Below are 18,198 nucleotides of genomic sequence, written 5' to 3'. Positions count from 1 at the left end.
TAAACTAATAAAAATAAATAAACAGAGAATAGCGACGGCGATGGCGATTTAGGGTTCCATGTTTTCTCGAAGATGGGATCCGGGTATTATCAACGGCGCATGGATCGGAGGGGTCTTTATCAGATCAAGGTTTGCATGTATACGAGAAGACGATTTCGAGCAGATCAACGATGTATGTTGATGGAATGTAGAGTGGTCGATCCGGAGAAGATAAGGAAAATTGGGATTCTCGGGGAACAAGATTCGGTTTCAATCATCCTCAGGATGAAATCGAATGTCTCTAAAGGTAATATCTTTCATTCTCTTCAGAGTATCTTGTTTGAAGGAAAAGAGATATGTGGAATGAATGGGGGATTCAATAAGATTGGGATATGGAGAGTAGGGATCTGTTGGTTTATGGAGACGAGATTTGGGATCTTTTGGGTTATTAGGATTGTGTGTTTCGGGATTCATTTGTGCTTTGTGATTGTGTTTCGGAGTGTCAATTATGGATTCGATATCACTATGGAATATTTGCCAAATATTAGATTGGCTAAATGGAATAGCTATAAAAGGATGATGGGGTTTCTTCTATATTGCATCGCTTGTTTTTGCTTTAAACTTTCATACGAGTTTGATAGCTTTTACTATATCATGACGCAGAGTCAATTACTAAATAATGGTTAGATGAAGAATGGTGACAACACTCGCAAGAGGTTGAAGATAACGGTGCCCAACTTTGACAACTCGGAGTTGATCAAAACCTTTTCCAAGACGTTGATTGGTCGGTGCATGAATCCGCCGGAGCAAGACATGAAGGCATTGATCACAAATCTGCCGAAAATCTGGGGCTTGGAGAAACGGGTTACTGGAATGGACCTGGGACTTGGAAAGTTTAAATTCGTTTTTGAAACTGAGGAGGAGATCGAGGGGGTCTTGAAGCTTCAGCCGTATCACTTCGACTATTGGATGCTCTCATTGGCTCTATGGCAATCAAAGAAATCTCCTCAATTCCCTTCGGAGATCACCTTTTGGGTTCGAGTGTTAGGTGTCCCCGCGGAGTTCAGGACGACTCCTACACATGAAAGTATTGGAGATGCTATTGGAAGAACGGTGATGGTGGATGTGGAACACGCGAGGGTCCAAGTGGTGGTGGACGCTTTCAAGGAGCTCTGTTTCGAAACCACTATAGACTTCAAGGGAGGAGAGTTCTACGCGAGTGAGGAAGCTCTGGTGTCTCTACGGTACAAAAATCTTTTCGGCTATTGTGACTTTTGCTCCAGCCCTTATGATCACAAATGGGTGAAGACAGCGGAGAGAGGTCATAAGAGAACCGCTTCATACAATAGTGAACAATAGAAATATGTCTGTAAATACACTTATATATTTAGATATACAAACAAAAAATATCTAAGTAATTAGTTATTTAAATGGTATAAGTGTATAAAAAGTTAAATAGGAAAAATAATAAACATATTTTGAATACAATTTAATAGAAAATGTATATAAAATATTTTTATTTTCTTAATTTTAAACTATTACAAAATGAAGCTAATTATTAATATAAACTCGCGCGTAGCGCGAATGGAATATCCACGTAAGATTTAAAAAACCAATCGTGTTTTGACACATCAGATTTTTAATTTATTATTTTTAAATATGCCAATATTTCTAAACAATGTATAATAATAAAATAGAAATCAATATCGAATAAGGAAAACTAACAAAAGTAAAAACATTATACATATATTAACTATATATATATATATATTAATAATTTCGAAATTAAACATAAATTAACTAAAAATAATAATTAATTTTAAAATGCAACAATTTATCAATTATAGATATAATATCAAATAAGGCAAACTAACAAAAGTAAAACCATTATACGTATATTAACTTTATATATATATATATTAATAATTTCAAAATTAAACATAAATTAACTAAAAATAATAATTAATTTTAAAATGCAATAATTTAATCAATTATAAATATAAATTTAACTCAGTATTTTCAAAATTAGACTATATGCTATTGAAAATATTCATAAATAACATACATTATATATAAGCTAAGAATATAAATCAGTGAGAAACAATTCATTATATTTTGATTAGGATTTAGAAATCTATACTATATAATAGTTGAGGCTATAAGCTATTGAAGGCGTCCACATAGAATTTAAACGACCAATCGTAGTATGACAAATCAACATTTTAATTTCTTACTTTTAGATATGTCATTATTCCCAAAAAAACTGTTTATTTCATAGTAAAAAAAAATCATATATTAAATAAGGCAAACTAACAAAAGTAAAAACATTATACATATATTAACTTAATATATATATCTCGAAGTATGATATTAAAATAATATATATATATATAATAATAATAATAATTTTGCAATTTAACATAAATTATCTAAAAATAATAATTAATTTTAAAATGCAATAATTCAAACAATTATAACTATAAATTTAGCTCATGATTTTCAAAATTTAGGCTATATGCTATTGAAAATATTCATAAATAACATATATTATATATAAACTAAGACTATAAAACAGTGAGAAATAATTCATTATATTTTGATTAGGATTTAAAAAATAATTCCATAAAATCATTTAAAATAAAAGAGAAACCAATATCAAACAAGGTAAGTTAACAAAAGTAAAAAAATTATAAATAAATTTACTTAATATATAATATTTCTCGAAAAGTAACATTAAAATAAAATTAAAATAGGAATTAAAATTAAAAATACAATATTTTCAAATAATTATAAGTAAATTAATTTAACTCATGGTTTTCAAAGTTTAGGCTATATACTATTGAAAATATTCAAAAATAACATATACTATATATGAGGCTATAAGTCACTGAGAGTATACACATAGGATTAGGAAAAAAAACAATCAAAATATAAAAAATCATAATTATAGTTTACTATTTTTAAAATGTTAAAATTTTTAAAACTGATAATACAAAATAGAATTCAACATCAAATAAGGTAAACTATTAAATAAATCATATAAAAATTGAATTGATTCAAAGATATATATATATATATATATATATTAAATATTTAAAAAGTCAACAAATAAATTAACCAAAAATAATATAAAATATAAAGATATAATATATTTTTTCCCAGAACACAAAATAAAATATACTCTTCAAAATCTATACTATATATAAAAGTGAAGGCTGTAAGCCATGGAGAACGTCCACGTATGATTTAAAACCACCAATCTTATTCTGTCACATCAGCATTTTAGTTTGCTATTTCTAAAAATGTCAATGTTAAAAATCGTTTATTTCATAATAAAATATAAATCAATTTAGATATAGAAAATTTATAAAAGTCAAAGAATTATATATATGTTAATTTAATATATAATATATTTTCGAAAATCGACATAAAATATCTTACCAATATAATTATAACCTTAAAAATGCAAGATATTTAAACAATTAGAACCATAAAAATTAAAAACACGTGATTTTTAAATTTAGGTTATATGCTACTGAAAATAATCAACAATATGATTTAAAACACATAGGATTTAAAACAACTAATCATAAAATGACTACTCATTATTTTAGTTTAATATTTTCAAAAATGTCAATATTTTCCAAAAAATTGTTTATTTCAAAATAACATAGAAATCAATATAAAATAAGGAAACCTAACAAAAGTAAAAGATTATATATATTAACTGAATATATAACAAATTTTCGAATTTTGTTTTAAAAAATGCAAGGCTTTCAAACAATTATAACTACAAAAATTAAAAACATGTAATATTGATGGTTATTAATAAATTAACAAAATTTATAACCAATATCAAACAAGATAAGTTAACAAAAGTAAAATATTAATAATAAATTAACTTAATATAGAAAATATTTTTCGAATTTTAACATAAAAATAAAATACAATATAATAATTATTAATTAAAAATGCAAGACTTTCAAAAAATTAAAAGTAATTTAACTTAATATAAATTAATTTATCTCATGATTTTTCAATTTAAGGCTATATGCTAATGAAAATCCATGTTATATAAATGTTGAAGCTATAAGCCTTTGAAAACGTCCACGTAAGATTTAAAACCACCAATTTTATTCTGACACATCAGCATTTTAGTTTGCTATTTCTAAATATGTCAATATTACCAAAAATCGTTTATTTCATAATAAAATATAAATCAATTTAAATATAGCCATTCAGAGCATTCACATAGGATTTAAAACAGCCATATATATTTTGACAAATCATTTGCTTTCATTTATTATTTTTAAAAATGTAAATATTTTCAAAAATTGTTCATTTCAAAATAGAACATAAACCAATATCAAATTAGTTAAGTTAAAAAAAGTAGAACATTATAAATAAGTTAACTTAATATATAAAATATTATTCAAAATTTAACATAAAAATATAAATACAAAATAATAATTAATTTAAAAATACAAGACTTTCAAAAAATTATAAGTAAAAAAATTTAACTCATGATTTTCAACGTTTGGACTGTACGAAAATGTAAATATTCACATATAACATGTATTATGTATAAGTTGAAGGTATAAATAATTGAAAATGTTCACATAATATTTTTTAAAACACCAAAAATATGCGAAATATCATTTATTTTCTATATAAAAGTTGAGACTAGAAGTCATTAAGAGTATACACATAGGATTATAAATGATCAATCAAAATATAAAAAATCATAATTATAGTTTACTATTTTTTAAAATGTTAAAATTTAAAAAACTAATTATTTCAATACAAAATAGAATTCAACATCAAATGAGGCAAACTAATAAATAAATCATTAAATGGAAATAAATTATATGTATACTAAATATTTGGAAATCTAACAAAAAAATTAACTAAAATAAAATAAAATATAAAGAATACACGATTTTTAACTTCCTCATAAGATACAATTTTTAACTTCCATGAGATTTAAAATTTCAACTTTCGCTTAAAATTCAATTTTGATCTTTTGTGAATTTGACTAAGGTTTCTTGAGAAGTCTTCTCTCTTAGTTTTAGCAAATTTTACTAAGTTTTTGTGTTGTTGTGTCTTGCTATGTGTGGGTAGAATGATTAAAATATTTTTTGGTATGTTGCATCAATAACTTTAATGAAGTCAAGTACTTTTGGCAAAACATGAACATATTTACCATTCTTTTGACTAACATCTCTTAAAGTTTACAAAATAATTCACAACTAAAATATTACACATACAAATCATAAAAAGGCCATAAACAAAATTATTACACAGCTAGATATTATTCCTCAACTTGAATAAGCTTGGACTCCACTTCACATCATCTCTTTGTACCACTTTGGGCAGAAGACTTCGTGGGAAGTCTTCTAGCATAAAATACATTAGAAGATTTCCCAACAATCCTTCTGAGAGTCTTTCGAGAGTCTTCCAAGAATTATCCCAGAAATCTTCCAAAATCTGTTTCAGATATGAAAAATCCACATATTCAAAAGCATTCAAATGAAGAAGACTTCAAAAATAAATTTTTATATAATAAACAAAACAGTGACATTAGGTTGGATCTATAATTTTTTAGAATCTAATATATAAAACACACAAAATACATATCCGAAATTTATACAACTTTAAGCAGAAGACTTCGGAAGACTTCGTGGGAAGTCTTGTATCATAAAATGCATTAGAAGACTTTCTAAGAAGGCTTCTGAGAAGTCTTCTGAGAGTCTTGTGAGTGTCTTCTGAGAGGTCTTTCAAAGTCTCTCAGATCTGGAAAAACCTGCAAATTCAAATCATTCAAATGACTTCAAAACAGAGAAAAACTTAAAAAATGAAAAAAATATGCTTACAAAATAAACAAAACAGTCTGTTGAATTTATAGCTTTTTAAAATCTATCATATAAACACACACATAAATTAATATCCAAAATTTAGAGATTTACCTTTGAATGAGTGAAAGATGAGAATCATGTAATGAAAAACTTGCAAAAAGAAGATAAATTTGTGAGAAGACATAAGAAAAAGTGAGAAATAAATATAAAGTTTGGTGTTATGATGTTCAAAGAGATTATAGAGAGGTTGGAGAATTTTAGAGTGAGAAACATTACATTTTTGTTGCAATCATTTGAGAGGAAGAAAGAGAATGTGTAAATTTTCTTTATATATGGAGACAAAAATTCCAATTATGTTAAATATTTTCGACCCAGAAGACTTATGGAAGACTCATGGAAGACTCATGGAAGACTCATGGAAGACTTTGATTTAGGCGGGAAACTTAAATTATTCCAAAATTTAGGCGAGAACCCTAAATTTTACTTAAATTTAGGCGGGATGTGTCGGAAGACTTCTTTTTGAGTTTTCTGTGAGTCTTCTAGACCCTAAAATCAAATAACTATGCAAAAAACCTTTTTAAACTTAAAAAAACTTAGAAAGTGTTTAAATCAAATTATTAGATAGTTACTAAACATATATATGTCCATTTGAAAAAGGAAAAAAAATGAAGATAAGATTTCAAATCTAACCCTAAAGATACCAACAATACTATAACATATGTTACCAAACCCTAAACCAATGTCTCATGAACCAATCTACATTCACTCATCTATGTTGAATATAATTCAATTTCAGATAAACAAAATTTACATCATTGAAAAATATTTATTATTACATGATTTCAAATTTGAACCATGAAAATATTTTTTATAAAAATTTTAAACTATTTTTAAGATCTAATCCATGAGAAGACTTTCTCTGAAAAACTTCTGGAAGACTTATGAAAGCCTCATGGAAGACTTATGGAAGACTCCTAAAAGACTTATGGAATACTTTGATTTAGGCGGGAAACCTAAATTATTCCAAAATTTAGGCGGAAACCATAAATTCTACTAAAATTTAAGCGGGATGTGTCTGAAGATTTCTTTTTAAGTCTTTTGTGAGTCTTCTAGACCCTAAAATCAATTAACTATGCAAAAACACTTCTTAAATTTAAAAAAAAACTTAGAAAATTTTTAAATCAAGTTATTAGATAATTACTAAACATATATGGATCAATTTGAAAAAAAAAATGAAGGTAAAATTTCAGAATCTAACCCTAAAAATCCATACAATACTATAACATATGTTACCAAACCCTAAACCAATGACTCATGAGCCAATATACATTCACTCATCTATGTTAAAAATAATTCAATTTCAGATGAACTAAATTACAATATTACATCATTGAGAAATGTTTATTATTACATGATTTTAATTTTTTACCAATCAAAATATTATTTATAAAATTAATTTTAAGATCTACTGAACGAGAAGACTTACAAAGAAGTTATCATAGAGAAGACTTACAAAGAAGTCTTCTCTAACGGAGGGTTATAAGGGAAAAATTGAATACATGTTTTTTGTTTGGTCATAAGGGGGTTGTGGTAATTTCACTAGGCTTTTGGGTTACATTTGCATTTGATTGAATTTGGGGTACACTTTTGTATTCAAAATCAAGTTTTGAGTCATTTTTTGGCAAATCCCCCAATTATAAATTGAAAAATCTTATTGGTTAAGGATCAATTTTTTTTTTTGAAAATATTATATTAAATTAATATTGCAGATTAATACAAAATGCTACATGAGTTTAGCTATAACTACAAAATTAATAAGGTATTTTAAAAGTTTTTTTTAGTTAAAATGAAATAAAAATTTAATTTTAAAATAAGAACGACATTAACTAAATATTTAAAAGTTTTGCTTAAGTGAAAAATGAAATATACATTTATTTTAAATAAACACAAAATTACTTAAATATTTAAAAGGTTTTTTTAATAAAAAAATTAAATATATATTTATATTGTAAATAAAAAGATATGAATTTTTTTATTCAGATATAATTTCAGAGTAAATATAGGAATATCTATTTGATTTGTTTGTTTTAGAATTATTCAAATAATTTAAATATTTATACAAAAATTAATTGAAACAATTTTCTAAAAGGTAGTCCAAATTAAAAAAAAATCACACATTGATTAAGTTATAACTTCTATTTTAATAGAATAGATGTATGCTTTGATGATAGTATTTTATTTTTTATTTTCAATAATATGTATTTTACTTTTCGTAATATTTTAAATTTTATTATTTTTAAAAGCAAAAACGTGAAACTAAAAACCAAAATCTAGAACCACCAATCAAGTTTTTCAAAAAACCAAAATCTACTGTAAAACCAAAAACCAAAAACAAAAAACCAAAATCAAAATCTAACAAAACAATCATCACCTTTTATGAGACTGATACGATACATAAAACCTAAGTGTAGGTTATTGGTTGGTGTATTTTGATGGATTTGAAAATCCAAAAAAAATCTAGTGTTATTGGTTTTATGATTTTAAAATATGTGTTGAAATCATGTGTCATTCGTTTAATGATTCATAAATTCTAATTCAAATCAAGTGTTATTCAATCATACAGATTTACCAATAGATTAATATTTGATTCCTTAAGGTATTTGAAATGATTTGCATGGATTTCTTTGTTAAAAATACAAAGGCTCAAATCTGAGGGAAAACCTCCGGATTTGTAAATACTAATCCGAGAGAATTTAAAAATTTGTATATTTTACTTAGATTTATAAATACTGTATGGATTTCTAAATCAATCAAAATATATAAACCAATAACACCTCCTAAGTGGGGGTTATTGGTTGTTGTATTTTAATAGATTTGAAAATCCAAACTAAATCTAGTGTTATTGGTTCTATGATTGTTAAATCTGTATTAAAATCATGTGTTATTGGTTTAATAATTTATAAATTTTATATCAAATCAAGTGTTATTCAATAGTACGGGTTTACTAATAAATTTGATTTTATAATGGATTTGAATGTATTTGTCTGGATTTTTTTTTTTTAAAATACAAAAACTCAAATCCGAGGGAAAACCTCCGGATTTGTAAATACTAATCCAAAAAATTAAAAAATTTGCATATTTTACTTGGATTTATAAAGGGCAAATCTCCAAAATAGCATATTTCTAAGTTTATGTCATAAAAATAGCCCTCAGCATATTTCTAAGTTTATGTCATAAAAATAGCCCTCAAAAACTAAAATGATCAAAATAGCATTTTATCTTATGAAAAATTTAATTTTTTTTTTATTTTTCAAAATTTGAAATCTTATCCCAAAACCCCACTCCCCAACTCTAAACCCTAAACCCTAAACCCTAAATACTAAACCCCACCCCTTAACTCTAAACCCTAAACCCCACCCCTAAACCCTAAACTCTAAACCCTAAACCGTAAACCCTAAATCATAAATCCTAAATCCTAAACCCACCTCTTAACTCTAAACTCTAATGTCTAAATTAATTTACTATTTAAGTATAAGTGTATATTTATCTCTTCTGACAAAACATTAAGTGCTATTTTGATCATTTTTATTCTTAGAGACTATATTTGTCACAAAAACTTTTTTAGTGCTATGCTAGTCATTTTCTAATTTATAAATACTGCTTAGATTTCTAAATCAATCGACATATACTCATATGACTATTCATTTCGGTGTCTAATTACGGATGTGCCACTCCCCCCGAATCGCGCGAATTAGCTGTTGCAATCGGTACACACGGAGCATCTTCTTCGTCTTACTAGATCAAGCCACTAAGCAGCTCAGCAGCTAGGTGGAAAAATGTGTTACTCTCTCTCTTTACAATCTTCAATAGACTTCCATAATCGCAGCTCCATCAAAAAAATCCATGGAGATCGAGCAATCTTGACTTCGAACCTGAAATTCCCGGTGTTAGCTAAGCGAGATCGTCGGAGAAGGTTGTTACTCTGCCGCGGGAGAGGCGTCGGCTCATTGAGATTCTGCGGAGACACTGCCGTGGATCTATGTGGCCTCCCGCGCCATCGATTAAGAGTAGATTGCAGCGATGCTCGCCGTACGCCCCAAGATACGGCGGCGTCGGAGCAACCTAGTTTTTCGGAGTTTATAACTTCGGAGAGGGTGAAAGTGGTGGCGATGCTGGCGCTTGCCCTGGCGCTATGCAATGCGGACCGCGTCGTGATGTCCGTCGCGATTGTGCCTCTCTCGCTTTCTCGAGGATGGAGCAAGTCCTTCTCCGGTATCGTTCAGGTTGACACTTCCAAGAACACTCATATCATAGATTGTCATCATTGTTCTCGTTGAGTCTCATTCATTCTTGTTTGATTCTTTGATAGTCATCGTTCCTGTGGGGATACCTAATTTCACCAATAGCTGGGGGAACTTTGGTGGACCGTTATGGCGGTAAGGTAATCATGGCGTGGGGAGTAGCTTTGTGGTCGTTGGCTACTTTCCTTACCCCTTGGGCTGCTGATACTTCTTTGTGGGCTCTTCTTGCTGCAAGAGCTATGGTTGGGGTTGCTGAAGGTGTGGCTCTTCCTTGCATGAACAACATGGTTGCAAGGTAGTTTATCTTCTTTTTTTTTTTCTCAAATGTGATACACATATGATTTTGTAACCGGTTAGTTCGTAGTAGTGATAGTACCGTTTTTTTGTAGATGGTTTCCTCCTACAGAACGTTCTAGGGCCGTTGGTATTGCCATGGCAGGGTTTCAGCTTGGAAATGTTGTTGGACTTATGTTGTCTCCTATTCTCATGTCTCAAGGCGGTATATATGGCCCTTTTGTTATTTTTGGGTTATCCGGTTTCCTATGGATGCTCGTTTGGCTCTCTGCTACGTCAAGTACACCAGATCGACATCCTCAGATTACAAAGTTTGAGCTTGAGTACATAATGCACAAGCAGCAAACATCTACTAAGGAGAACAAGCGAAACACCACAGGGGTAATTCCTCCTTTTAGACGCCTACTCTCCAAGATGCCGACTTGGGCTGTCATAGTTGGAAATGCCATGCATAGCTGGGTATGTATTTATTCTTGCTAGTTTGAGGAACTGTCTTGATTTTTCTTTTACATGTGACATTTCATGTAACTGACTTTAAATGGTTGCTTGCAGGGGTTTTTTGTGCTTCTTTCATGGATGCCCATCTACTTCAATTCTGTAAGGCCTCAGCATCAACAAATTGTAAATGTATTGTTGTTATTTCTAGTCTTCATAAGTGAGATATAACGTGTTGCAGGTATATCATGTGAACCTCAAACAAGCTGCTTGGTTTAGTGCCGTCCCGTGGAGTATGATGGCTTTCACAGGATACATTGCTGGTTTTTGGTCGGACTTGTTGATACGACGTGGTACGAGCATCACTCTAACGCGGAAAATCATGCAGGTTTGTGATTTACAAGATTGCATTCTATTACGAGGTCTCTTGGACTGGAAGAGTTATGCATACATATGAGACTAGTGTTGAAGTCAGTTGCATTTACGTTTCTTTTTCGTGTTTCTTTTTTGCTGACTGGGGGGATTTCATCCTTTGTTTTGGCAGTCCATTGGTTTCATTGGTCCTGGGATTGCTCTCATTGGTTTAACTACAGCAAAACGACCTTTAATAGCATCTGCCTGGCTAAGCTTAGCTGTTGGGCTTAAATCATTCAGCCATTTGGGGTTTCTTATCAATCTTCAGGTAGTCAAGTGTCTGATTGATTCTTTAGTCTACCAATCTTGAGAGTTTCTCTGACATTTATATTCTCTTATTTCAGGAAATTGCCCCAGAATATTCCGGTGTGCTACATGGTACACTTTCTAATTCTCCTTCGACAGACATTTGGTTTCCAGAGTTCGTTAAATACAGATAGTTAATTTGTACCATCTGAAAAGGAATTGGCATTGGAATCAATAGGGGATCTCAAACCAGTAGACCAAAATCGTTTCTGACCGTGTACATCTTGTTTATAGGAATGTGTCTTACTGCTGGGACATTTGCTGCAATAGTTGGTACAGTTGGAGCTGGTTTCTTTGTGGAATTATTGGGATCCTTCCAAGGATTCATCCTTCTTACGGCAATTTTATATCTCCTCTCTGCTCTCTTTTACAACATTTATTCAACTGGAGAAAGAGTCAATTTTGATGCAACAGGTACACAGCCCATCTCTTATTCTCCGGGTTGGGTTATTTGCATTCTGTGTTCTGTTTCATACATTTTATTGTTCCAGTATTTTGCATAAGTCTAATGGTAAATGTTGGTATTTTGGCAGGGTGAAGGACCACAAAATCCAGTTAATAATAGGTGGTGATGGATCAGCAAGTAGAGAAGCTGAAAACTCTACATAGAGTCAGCTTCTTCTCTCGCAAGTAAGTATCAGGAAAGAGTTGCATCTGCCTTGTATAGAAGAATCTAGAAAATATCTCTCTCTACCTTCTTCTTCTCTACTGGTTCAGTTTTCACGAATAATAGAAACGTTTATGTGAAAAAGTTTGCAAATACAACTGATTCTACACTAATTGATAGTGTAAGTAAGTTTGAGTTAATACATTTTATCAAACATTTGGCAAGTCTGTGCATAGTTATGTAACACGGTAAAGAAAATAATATTGTCAGGTAGTGTGTAAGTTTGGCAATGTGAACATTCTGAATACATACAACTGACTGGTAAGTAAAGCGACGAATACTTAATTGTATCGAATTTACAATTCTAGTTTGTAAGTTTTATGAAATAAAGCTGTCTTGAGTAAGCAAATGATCTGCTAAGTTGACCGCTGACGAGGGCATTGTTGTTGAATGTGAACATCACCTTCAGCTAGCCCACGAGTGTATCGGATACAGCGATTTGTCATCTAGAATGATCATTAAACAAACACAAAATAATAGATGAAGATTATACACCCAACGATAAGTGAATTGAACCAATGAATGCCTAAAAGTTGCACGGACGTAGAGAAAAAGTGAAGTGTTGCAGGTGTGTAGATAGTGATTTGGGACCTTGAAGTGCTCATACTTTCCCAACTTCCATACACGTGTACCTCGGGGTGGTAATAATGTCTCACTTCCCTTCATTACTTGTAACCGACCCGCTACGTTTGGCTTTTTACTTAGATTGGGTTCCCTTTCGTTGCCAAACTGTTGAAAGTAAAACTCCAGAATCTCCTTCTTGATTCCTTTTTTTTCTTCTCTCCTTGTTCCATCTAATTTCTTAAAAGTTTCTTACTGATTCGTTATCAATATTTTATTTTGATTAAATATTTAGAAAATGATTTATGGTCCCCAATACGAAATACAAAGGGTGTTCTTTATACAAAAATAATATTAACGGTGTTGGTAACTAGAAAACAAATACATGTGGGGCCTTCCTATAGATATTTTGTGTAAGGAGGATACAGAAGTAGTTCTTCGGAGCTCCCTCTTACGCACTTCACTCTCTCTTTTCTTGTGATCCGCACATTTTCAATCCTTAGAGATCTCTTTTGGAAGAAAAAAAAAAGAATCAAATCTCCCAAACAAAAACCAAAGAAGCGATAAAAAAAAAAAAAGATTGAAAAGAAAGTTACGTTTCTTGTTAAATATCTTCTTCTTCTTCTTCATCTTCCACCGTTCTTTTTTGTAAGTATATACTCTTTCTCCTCTTTAGCAGATTCTCTATAGTATCTTCTGCTTATATAAAGCTCTCAAGTGTCCTTTCATCTCTTTACAGATTCCGGTTTGTTTCAGAGAATCGGCGATGGCGAACGCCAATGGGAAGGCTGGGACTGGTGTCTCGGATAAAGTCTCTGAGAAGGCGAACCCGGAGGCTAATGAAGCTACGGAGATCGCCGGGAATATCATCTACCACGCCAAGTACTCTCCGCATTTCTCTCCTTTGAAGTTCGGCCCGGAGCAAGCTCTCTACGCTACGGCGGAGAGCCTTCGCGATCGTCTCATTCAGGTAATAATCTAGACCCGATGAAGTAGATTTGGTTGTACGAACGAACATGCGGTTGGATTCCGATTTAGGTTTTACAGCTGAGTTAACTTAATCTTCATTTTTCACAAAAATGATCGAAAAACAAACACATGTATGTAATAATGTAAAGGGAGTGATATGAAAGTGCACTTTTGTATTGCAGCTGTGGAATGAGACTTATCTTCATTTTCACAAAGTCGATCCAAAGCAAACCTACTACTTGTCTATGGAGTATCTCCAAGGTCGTGCTTTGACTAACGCCATTGGAAATCTCGACCTTAAAGGTCCATATGCTGATGCACTACGCAAGCTTGGTTATGAGCTTGAGGAGATAGCTGAACAGGTACTTTGAGACACTGATAAATTCTTTTTAATCTCTCCATTGGAGTTGTTTGAGCTTTTATGTTTTGGTAATTCCAGGAGAAAGATGCAGCTCTGGGAAATGGTGGTTTGGGGAGACTCGCCTCGTGCTTCTTGGATTCCATGGCCACCCTCAACTTGCCTGCTTGGGGTTATGGTTTGAGGTACAGACATGGCCTGTTTAAGCAACTTATCACAAAGAAAGGCCAAGAAGAGGTCGCTGAGGACTGGCTTGAGGTAATGTTTGTCATAGTTAGTGGGTTCAATGTATCGTTTTTCTCTGACTGTAACTCATCCTATTTTGATGGGAACTTGCAGAAGTTCAGCCCGTGGGAAATTGTCAGGCATGATGTTGTCTTCCCTGTCAGATTTTTCGGCCATGTGCAGATAAACCCAGATGGATCGTAAGTATTACTGTTGGCTCTTATATGACACTACACACCAGTGAAATTCGCTATATAGTAGCTGACTTTTTGTTGAGCTTGATATTAACCATTTCAATGGATTAATTGACCAATTTTCAGAAGGAAGTGGGTAGGCGGTGATGTTGTACAAGCTCTTGCTTATGATGTGCCAATCCCAGGATTCAAAACCAAGAACACAATCAGTCTCCGCCTCTGGGAAGCAAAAGCCAGAGCGGTGGACCTTGACCTTTTTCAGTTCAACGAAGGAGAATATGAATTGGCTGCACAGCTACATTCTCGTGCTCAACAGGTTTTATATATAAATTTTCATTTCTTCATGAACTCCACCTTTTTTTAATTGCCTTGTTTCTTTTTCTATAACTATGAATTTATGTGTATGCAGATTTGCACCGTGTTATATCCAGGGGATGCCACCGAGAATGGAAAGTTTCTACGGTTGAAACAGCAGTTCTTTCTCTGCAGTGCTTCACTTCAGGTTTGTAAATTTGGTTGTAGGTTGCTTTCACATTCTTCATTTTGAAGCCATAACTTCATAATATGGAAACCTATTGCAGGATATTATATCAAGATTTAACGAGAGGAGCACCGGCGAAGGCAGCCGGAAATGGTCAGAGTTTCCAAGTAAAGTTGCTGTTCAAATGAATGACACACACCCAACTCTTGCAATCCCTGAGCTCATGCGATTGCTTATGGATGACAATGGACTTGGATGGGATGAAGCTTGGGATGTGACATCAAAGTATGACATTTATGCATTTAACCACTCATCTTTGCAGACCAAAATTTCCACTCTTTCTATTGGGACTTACTTCAAAATTTTACAGGACCGTTGCTTACACCAATCACACTGTCCTTCCTGAAGCTTTGGAGAAATGGTCACAATCTTTGATGTGGAAGCTTCTTCCTCGTCATATGGAGATCATAGAAGAAATTGATAAAAGGGTACTTTTCTGAACATTCACAATATTCTTGTTTGTATAATCTGTTGCAATAATTGGACATATACCTTTCTGCAGTTTGTGCAAACTATTCGAAGCACGCGGGTAGATCTCGAGGATAAGCTTTCAAGTTTGAGCATCTTAGATCACAATCCGCAGAAGCCAGTTGTAAGAATGGCTAACTTATGTGTTGTATCGTCGCACACAGTAAGGGGTCCCTCTTTCAAGTTTGAGCCATCTTTCTTCACAATTCGCAGAAATAAATTAGTCGTTTTTTGTTTGTTTCAAGGGGTCATTATGGGGTTGCTTTTGCAGGTGAATGGCGTTGCTCAGTTGCATAGTGATATCTTAAAGGATGAGTTATTCGCCGACTATGTCTCTATTTGGCCAAACAAGTTTCAAAACAAGACTAATGGCATCACACCTCGAAGGTGGCTTCGTTTCTGCAGCCCTGAGCTCAGTGATATAATCACAAAATGGTTGAAGACTGACAAATGGATCACCGATCTTGACCTATTAACTGGTCTTCGGCAGGTCTGATGTTTATTTACTTGAGAACTAAATCTGCAATGAGGTTTAATCTTATCTTTCTGATGTTATTTTTGTTCTGCTAGTTTGCCGACAATGAAGAACTCCAATCTGAGTGGGCTTCTGCAAAGGCGGCCAATAAGCAACGTTTGGCTCAGTATATAGAGCGTGTGACTGGTGTGAGTATTGATACAAACAGCTTGTTTGACATACAAGTTAAACGTATCCACGAATACAAGAGGCAGCTTATGAACATTCTCGGAGTAATATACAGATTCAAGAAACTAAAGGTATAGTTGGCTTAACTATCTTTCCGGATTTGGTTTTAGTTGTGACCTTAAGGTAGAAAAATTCAAAAATATGTTTAAGAAACTTCAGGATAATCCCTTTCCTTTGGGCAAAATTTTTCAAAACAGAAATCTTAAGTTTCCTATACGTTAAAGCTCAGAAAGCTTCATTGATGCCTTAACTGAGGAGACAAATCTAATATTAGGCAATGTATATAATACATTATTTTCTGCAACTGAATGTTACAGGAGATGAAGCCTGAGGAAAGGAAGAAAACAACTCCTCGTACTGTCATGATTGGGGGTAAAGCCTTTGCAACCTATACAAACGCAAAACGGATTGTGAAGCTAGTGAGTGACGTGGGCGACGTTGTTAACAGCGATCCAGAGGTCAACGAATACCTGAAGGTGAGTCATCTTAGAAACGTTTTACATGCAACTCAAAGGTAGCTAAGCACGATGCTTGCTTGCTTGATAATGATTGCGTGCCTGAGAATGCTATTGATCTGTTAAATGTCAATAACACATGTTTGCGTCTCTTCTGGTTAAGTCTTAGTGCTATAAGACACTCCTTTCCGAGAGTGAAGCGTTCTTACCGTAGCCATGCGGATACAAATGCAATGAATCGCTGTTGCTCCTTTTATTGTTCTGAACATGTTTTTTTTTTCCTTCTGAAGTAACTATAAATGATGATTTGCATCTCCAGGTTGTATTTGTTCCAAACTACAATGTGACTGTAGCAGAGATGCTTATACCCGGAAGTGAGCTTTCTCAGCACATCAGCACAGCAGGCATGGAGGCAAGTGGTACAAGCAATATGAAATTCGCTCTCAATGGTTGCCTTATCATAGGAACACTTGATGGGGCTAATGTGGAGATAAGAGAGGAGATTGGCGAAGAAAATTTCTTTCTTTTTGGTGCAACAGCCGATCAGGTCCCTCGTCTGCGTAAAGAAAGAGAAGACGGACTCGTATGTTACTCTCTCCTTTTCTCCTCTACAGAAATTTTTTTTTCCTCATTGGATCAACCAATACCATGAAGAGCCTTAAAATGAAATCATCATATGCTTCTGCATTTTCCTCTGACATGAAACGTTTTTGTGCCTGTCCACACTTACCAGTTCAAACCGGATCCTCGATTTGAAGAGGCGAAGCAGTTTGCCAAAAGTGGAGTATTTGGAACCTACGACTATGGTCCGCTCCTTGATTCTCTTGAGGGAAACACAGGTTATGGACGTGGTGATTACTTCCTGGTTGGGTATGACTTTGCGAGCTACATGGATGCTCAGGCCAAAGTTGATGAAGCTTACAAGTAAGTCCATCTCTTTAACATTTGTAAGATTAGTGTCTGCAGAATCAAGTTGATGAATACTCAAGTTCTTTAATCTGAAAATATTACCATCATGTGTCGTGACAGGGACCGGAAGAGGTGGCTGAAGATGTCGATAATGAGCACAGCCGGATCAGGAAAGTTCAGCAGCGACCGGACAATAGCTCAGTATGCCAAAGAGATTTGGAACATTGCGGCATGCCCTGTTCCTTAATTCCTTATATCGTTGCCACAGACTATGCCTTTTACCATGGCCTCTCTACATCCACACAGCTCCAAAGTCCATATATATCTATATAGATCTCATAACTGAATAAGTAATAAACCTTTTCGTATTTATATGTTCATTATGTTTTTGCATAAGTTAAATGTTTGTTCAAGTAAAACGTGGTTCAGTAAGTAAATGAGTACATTCTGAATTATTTTGTCCCAGTTAACTCGTGCAGCTCATATTAATCAGTTATCCAACAATTGAAATCGTGCAAATTGTAGACAGTGATGACCAAAACTTTCATGTAAATTCCGCATTCG

At 32.6% G+C, this 18,198-nt stretch overlaps 3 protein-coding genes across 4 annotated transcripts; all 3 read left to right on the top strand.

Annotated features, from left to right (window-relative positions):
- The first annotated feature begins 666 nt into the window (after positions 1 to 666).
- Positions 667 to 1,338, top strand: LOC106330796. The gene has a single exon (XM_013769208.1). The coding sequence runs from the start codon at positions 667 to 669 to the stop codon at positions 1,336 to 1,338; it is 672 nt and encodes a 223-aa protein (XP_013624662.1).
- Positions 1,339 to 9,561: 8,223 nt separating this feature from the next.
- LOC106334572 (probable anion transporter 4, chloroplastic) lies at positions 9,562 to 12,407 on the top strand. The gene is made up of 9 exons (XM_013772870.1): positions 9,562 to 10,117; positions 10,204 to 10,430; positions 10,525 to 10,888; positions 10,982 to 11,026; positions 11,106 to 11,252; positions 11,409 to 11,546; positions 11,623 to 11,656; positions 11,819 to 11,998; positions 12,118 to 12,407. The coding sequence occupies exons 1-9, from the start codon at positions 9,671 to 9,673 to the stop codon at positions 12,120 to 12,122; spliced, it is 1,587 nt and encodes a 528-aa protein (XP_013628324.1). The 5' UTR covers positions 9,562 to 9,670; the 3' UTR covers positions 12,123 to 12,407.
- Positions 12,408 to 13,274: 867 nt separating this feature from the next.
- LOC106334571 (alpha-glucan phosphorylase 2, cytosolic) lies at positions 13,275 to 18,096 on the top strand. Of its 2 annotated transcripts, XM_013772869.1 has the most exons (16): positions 13,275 to 13,460; positions 13,552 to 13,782; positions 13,964 to 14,143; positions 14,221 to 14,397; positions 14,479 to 14,564; positions 14,685 to 14,874; positions 14,968 to 15,060; positions 15,140 to 15,324; positions 15,410 to 15,527; positions 15,602 to 15,730; positions 15,839 to 16,057; positions 16,138 to 16,341; positions 16,588 to 16,746; positions 17,045 to 17,308; positions 17,459 to 17,649; positions 17,755 to 18,096. In XM_013772869.1, exons 2-16 carry the CDS (start codon positions 13,579 to 13,581, stop codon positions 17,879 to 17,881), a joined length of 2,526 nt encoding a protein of 841 aa, XP_013628323.1. In that variant the 5' UTR covers positions 13,275 to 13,460; positions 13,552 to 13,578; the 3' UTR covers positions 17,882 to 18,096. The 2 variants fall into 2 exon arrangements, with proteins under 2 accessions (XP_013628323.1, XP_013628322.1); XM_013772868.1 differs by lacking the exon at positions 13,275 to 13,460 and having other exon boundaries at positions 13,494 to 13,782.
- The last annotated feature ends 102 nt before the right edge of the window (positions 18,097 to 18,198 follow it).

The sequence above is a fragment of the Brassica oleracea genome, chromosome C3 (assembly GCF_000695525.1).
Source record: "Brassica oleracea var. oleracea cultivar TO1000 chromosome C3, BOL, whole genome shotgun sequence".
Classification (NCBI taxonomy): domain Eukaryota; kingdom Viridiplantae; phylum Streptophyta; class Magnoliopsida; order Brassicales; family Brassicaceae; genus Brassica; species Brassica oleracea.
Note: the sequence above shows the minus strand (reverse complement) of the source record. Positions and strands in the feature narration are given on the sequence as shown.